Here is a 5,209-nt window from a genome sequence, read left to right as displayed (position 1 = left end):
AAAAAAAAAAAAAAAAAAAAAGTATAATAAGCCACAAAAAAGACAAACTGCAGTTACCAGCAGAGGAAAAGTGAAGAACCTTGTCTAACTCTTCTGGTGTTTGAATTTTTACCACAAACACACATAAATTTCATAAACGTTCTCAAAATTCATTTGGTAGTGTGGAGGGTGCTACTGCCATAGCTCTTCCCCCAGGCCCCTGCTTCCAAATTAGCTGATGAGGAATAATGGCTTTCATTCCCAAAGAACCTCTTATAAAATAGTGCATTGCCTTAGAAATGCCTTTCAGTCTTGGAAGGAACCAGTTAGACCAAGAGTTCACTGTGGAGGTCTATGTCCCTTGTGGAAAAGTAAATCATTCCCGGTGACCTGATGCTCAGATGACTCTGGCCCTGCACCTGGGCTGAAAGCAGGTATTGCTTCTCTACAACACCCACCCCACCCTCCTTTTTATCCTGTGTAAGCCTGAGCAAGGCTGTCTGTACAGCCACCACCCACCCTGCCCCACACTCACTTCCTTCCCCATTTAAAAATATCTGCTTTGAAACTGGTGCAGCCACTCTGGAAAACAGTATGGAGGTTCCTCAAAAAATTAAAAACAGAACTACCCTACGACCCAGCAATTGCACTACTAGGTATTTATCCAAGGGATACAGATATGCTGTTTCGAAGGGGCACCTGCACCCCAATGTTTATAGCAGCACTATCAACAATAACCAAAGTATGGAAAGAGCCAAATGTCCATCGAAGGATGAATGGATATATATATATGAATATATATATATATGAATATATATATGAATATATATATTTATTCATATATATATGAATATATATATGAATATATATATGAATATATATATTTATTCATATATATATGAATATATATATGAATATATATATTTATTCATATATATATGAAATCTTGCCATTTGCAAGTACGTGGATGGAACTAGAGGGTATTATGCTAAGCAAAATTAGTCAGAGAAAGACAAATATCATATGACTTCACTCATATGAGGACTTCAAGAGACAAAACAGATGGATATAAGGGAAGGGAAGCAAAAATAATATCAAAACAGGGAGGGGGACAAAACAGAAGAGACTTTTCAATATGAAGAACAAACAGAGGGTTACTGGAGGGGTTGTGGGAGGGGGGATGGGCTAAATGGGTAAGGGGCACTAAGGAATCTACTCCTGAAATCTTTGTTGCACTATATGCTAACTTGGATGTAAATTTAAAAAAGAAAAGAAAAGAAAAAATATTAAAAAAAAAAAAAAAGATGAAGTGTCTACAAGTCCAAACTGTTTTTAAATTATCTAAACCTGCCTTTTACTCTAAATTACCTTTCTTCCACCTTTCCACAGCCCTGTGCTGGAGCCCTTACTATGACACTTATCAGAACTCCCCCGTCTATGGCTTATGTGACCCCAAGCACGTGGCACTTGTCTGTATCGATAGGAGGGGTTCAGAGTGTGTTTACAGAACCCGATGAGTGCGCCAAGATCCCAAATACACAGTCCCAGAACTAATATACCCCGGGACCTCAGTGGATCTGTTTTAAGTGCATTTGCACAATGCAACAGCCAGGCAATGTCATGGTGACTTCAGGTCCCAATTAAACAGTCTATTGACAAATATAACCTACTGATGGATTCCTTAATATTTAAGTCTAATCATTAAAAAAAAAAAAAGTTGGCCCTTTGGACATCAAATTAATATCCAGTAGAAATCACCTGATCTCTGGACTTCCTTGAATGCTCTTGAGCCATGAATAACTAGAAGTCTTAAATGTGCCTTCCCATGGCCCTCATTTGTATAGGGAGTGTCATCAACAAGGAAGAGGTGCCAGTCCACCGAATACATCATCCCAGCATTTTCCTTCTCTGAGGAGGGAAAATGAGACACCTTGACTCATGAATTTGACACTTTTCAGCTAATGATGACGTGTAAGCCGTGTTTCACCCAAGTTATTGTCCTGCATCACACGCCAAGGAGCATAGGGTCAGGGACTCTGGAAAGTGCCCCATTTCTCCTCCCTCTCCTATCTGGAAGCTGATCCCATTCTATCTCAATTTCAGGCATACCTGTGCAGGCTTAGGATGTGACCCAACCTGAGTTTACACCTAGATTCTGAATATGTCCAAAGCTGGACTGCTTTGGTCCCGGGCGAGCTTCGGATTCACCCAGGGCTTTAAGAAGAAGGCTCATAAATACCACAGTGGGGACAAGGCAGCTCCAGACTACATGCCCTAGGACGGCTCCCAAGAGGAGGGGGTCTTTCCCACCCATATCTATAACCAGCTCTGAGCCAGACCTGGACCTGATGCCTAGAGGGCATCGGGATGGCTGTGTGCTCACATCAAGTTTGCTTCACCCTTTAGGTTTGCAATTAACTTGGGGTGAGTGGGCGTGGTCTGTGGGGTAAGAGACACTGGCATGAAGCATCAGGAAACACGTCATATTGTCATCACTGTACTATTACAGGAATTGCAGCCGTTGCTTACTTGTACCTATGGCTGTGTCCTGCAGTCCTTATAAAGTGGACGAACACACCTTCCCACCCAGCCTCAGCGTGCTGCGAAGCCTGCCGGCCATGAGAATCTATTATCTCCTCTTCGTGTTGCCCTTCCTGTTCTTGATGCCTGTTCCAGGTAAGGTGGGTCGGGAGGTGAGCGGGTTGAAACAGTTGCGAAGAGGTCAGTCCCTCCCCATCCTCCAGGGAACTTTAGACCAAGGAGATTTGTTGTACGGGAACAGACGTCACCATTTTTTTTTCTGTTGAGAATCATTAGGGACCTTGAAGCAGTTTTCTCAGTCCTTTCTGATCCACTCCTCAGAGACTACATTGCTCACAAAGACCACTCCTTCATGGAAAGATGGTTTTACTTGTTCATGAGACATAAAGAGAATGATACAAAAACCTTTAACACCAACAGGAAAGACTGATTTAATCTGAACGCAGAAGCACAGACTCCCAGTTACTAGCTTGCTGGTTCCAAGTAGAGTCTTTGGGCCTCTTGAGACCCAGGGGACCACGACCACCCCAGCCCTTGGGTGCTCCCAGTGGCCACGCCCCTTCCCCACGGCCACCTCGGTGGTCCTCGGCTGAGCTGTGGCCCACAGAAGCCCAGTTGACTGGTTGCTTAGTCCTTCCCCTACTTTACTTCTCATTTTATAGAAAAAAAAAAAAAAAAGAAAGGGTAATAAAAAAAAAAAGATACCCTAAAATAAAAGAAAAACAAACAATTCCCTTGAGTGATTAATAGTGATTGGAATAATATTTTATTTAAAAAGGAAATTACAAATTGGCATCTACCAAATCCTAACCAGTATCTTTTTTTTTTTTTCAACGTCTTTTATTTATTTTTGGGACAGAGAGAGACAGAGCATGAACGGGAGAGGGGCAGAGAGAGAGGGAGACACAGAATCAGAAACAGGCTCCAGGCTCTGAGCCATCAGCCCAGAGCCTGAGGCGGGGCTCGAACTCACGGACGGTGAGATCTTGACCTGGCTGAAGTCGGACGCTTAACCGACTGCGCCACCCAGGCGCCCCCTAACCAGTATCTTTATACCATGTGTTTTCTCATTGCTTAATCGGAAGAAATGTGTATGTTCACCCCATGAGGTATACAACTAGGATTATAACTGAATTCACTTTCCAACTACCAGACCCTAAATAGAAGTGTATATTGAGGGCAGGAGAGGCTGGGGGGGCGGCGGGCGGGGAGGGTTGGGGCTTGGGCGGGGGGGGGGGGGGGGGGGGGGGGGGGGATACAAGAAAGGTAGCAGACCAGTTGTTTGGGGAATTCCAAAAGCCTTGTGCTTGGACCAAGCCTTCCATGTGTCCTGTTTTTTCACTACAGGAAATGGAGGAATTATAAGCCTCCTGCAGAAGCAGTTTTGCAGTTTGAGAAGCGGCCGGTGCGCTCTGCTAACCTGCCTTCCAAAGGAGGAGCAAATCGGCCGATGCTCTCTCAGCGGCCGAAAGTGCTGCCGAAGAAAGAAATAAAAAATCCAGAAACGCGATGGGAGTGTTGTAAAGTGTTGTGAGATGCCTCCTGGAAGTTTGTAGAAGCAAAATCAAATTAAATATTTTTCTCAAAACAATTAGGAGCTTGATTATTTTTTTTAATTCTGGTTATTGTGGTCATTGTTACCAAACTGATAGCTTAGAAAGTGTTACTGGGCTCACCTTTAATTCAAACACAGGAAAATCTGGGGGAATCCCCCAGGGGACCTGAGCTTATTTTCCAAGGCTTATCAGATTTGATTCCCTTTTTTGCAAATTATGTATCCCGGTGAAACTGGACTGCCTGTGCTTCCTGAAATATTTCCTTTGCCTTCCTGTCACCGGTGCCTCTGCTCTGGCTGACCACGTCGCTGGCACGCAATCACCCTTCTGCAAACTTCAACCCATCCCCCCCGCCCCCCACCCGAGGCCATTGCAGATCCTGCCTCCTTCTTAAAAAGAGTGCCTCTTTCCAGAAAGAATAGGAGATTTCCTCTGATTCACTGCAGGGTTCTGACCCAGTGCTCCTTCAATGAATCTTGCTTGATCTCTGCATCCTATACATTTGCATATTTCCAATCTCCGTATTTGGTTGCATCACTTTTTAAGGGCAAGGACCTTGTCTTACTCCCGTCTGGAACCTCATAAAGTGCCTGGAGCACAACAGCTGCTCAGACGGTTTAGTGAAGTACATTCCAGTGGCTTGAAGGTGCTATGGTTTGAACAGTGTTCTCCCGACGGATGGTTGGAACGGATGGTTCCAGGAGACGGAGAAGCAGGCCCATCTTCCCCATCACCAGCCCTATACAAAGGCAAGAGAACCCGGCTGTCAGGAAGAGGGGAGCAGACTCCTGCAGAGAAGAGCCGGGATCCCACTTCCCATCGAAAAAGGATGAACAGGAACTGCCCTCCTACAGGATGCAGCTGGGTAAGCAGACAGAGATGCCAGACTGCTGTTCCAGACGCTGCACAGTCAGCAGTGTGAGACCGTGGCTGTGGAGGCCGGTGAGAGTCTCCAGTCTCCTGCGGGAAGCAGGTTCCAGGCCAGAGCACAGGGAAGAAGAAGCCAAGCAGACCAGAGATGGGTCAAAGTTCAGGCAGCCCAAGACCCCTGCATTCCTGGCATGGAGAACCGGAAAGGGGCATCTGGATGAGGACGGAGCTCCCAAGTGCAGAAGAGGACTGTCTTGAATCTT

The 5,209-nt window shown here is 45.3% G+C and overlaps 1 protein-coding gene across 1 annotated transcript; it reads left to right on the top strand.

Annotated features, from left to right (window-relative positions):
- The first annotated feature begins 2,544 nt into the window (after window positions 1-2,544).
- LOC125163355 (beta-defensin 103A-like) lies at window positions 2,545-4,061 on the top strand. Its single transcript, XM_047854914.1, has 2 exons — window positions 2,545-2,655; window positions 3,868-4,061. Exons 1-2 carry the CDS (start codon window positions 2,598-2,600, stop codon window positions 4,011-4,013), a joined length of 204 nt encoding a protein of 67 aa, XP_047710870.1. The 5' UTR covers window positions 2,545-2,597; the 3' UTR covers window positions 4,014-4,061.
- Window positions 4,062-5,209: the final 1,148 nt, after the last annotated feature.

Source organism: Prionailurus viverrinus, chromosome B1 (genome assembly GCF_022837055.1).
Source record: "Prionailurus viverrinus isolate Anna chromosome B1, UM_Priviv_1.0, whole genome shotgun sequence".
Classification (NCBI taxonomy): Eukaryota; Metazoa; Chordata; class Mammalia; order Carnivora; family Felidae; genus Prionailurus; species Prionailurus viverrinus.
The sequence above is the reverse complement of the archived record's forward strand: the minus strand, read 5'-3'. Positions and strand labels throughout refer to the sequence as shown.

Bases quoted from the DNA above. Each gene is read 5' to 3' on its own strand.
- LOC125163355 (XM_047854914.1), top strand. From the start codon at position 2,598: ATGAGAATCTATTATCTCCTCTTCGTGTTGCCCTTCCTGTTCTTGATG. The intron at 2,656-3,867 runs GTAAGGTGGGTC...TTTTCACTACAG, and splicing joins GTTCTTGATGCCTGTTCCAG to GAAATGGAGGAATTATAAGC.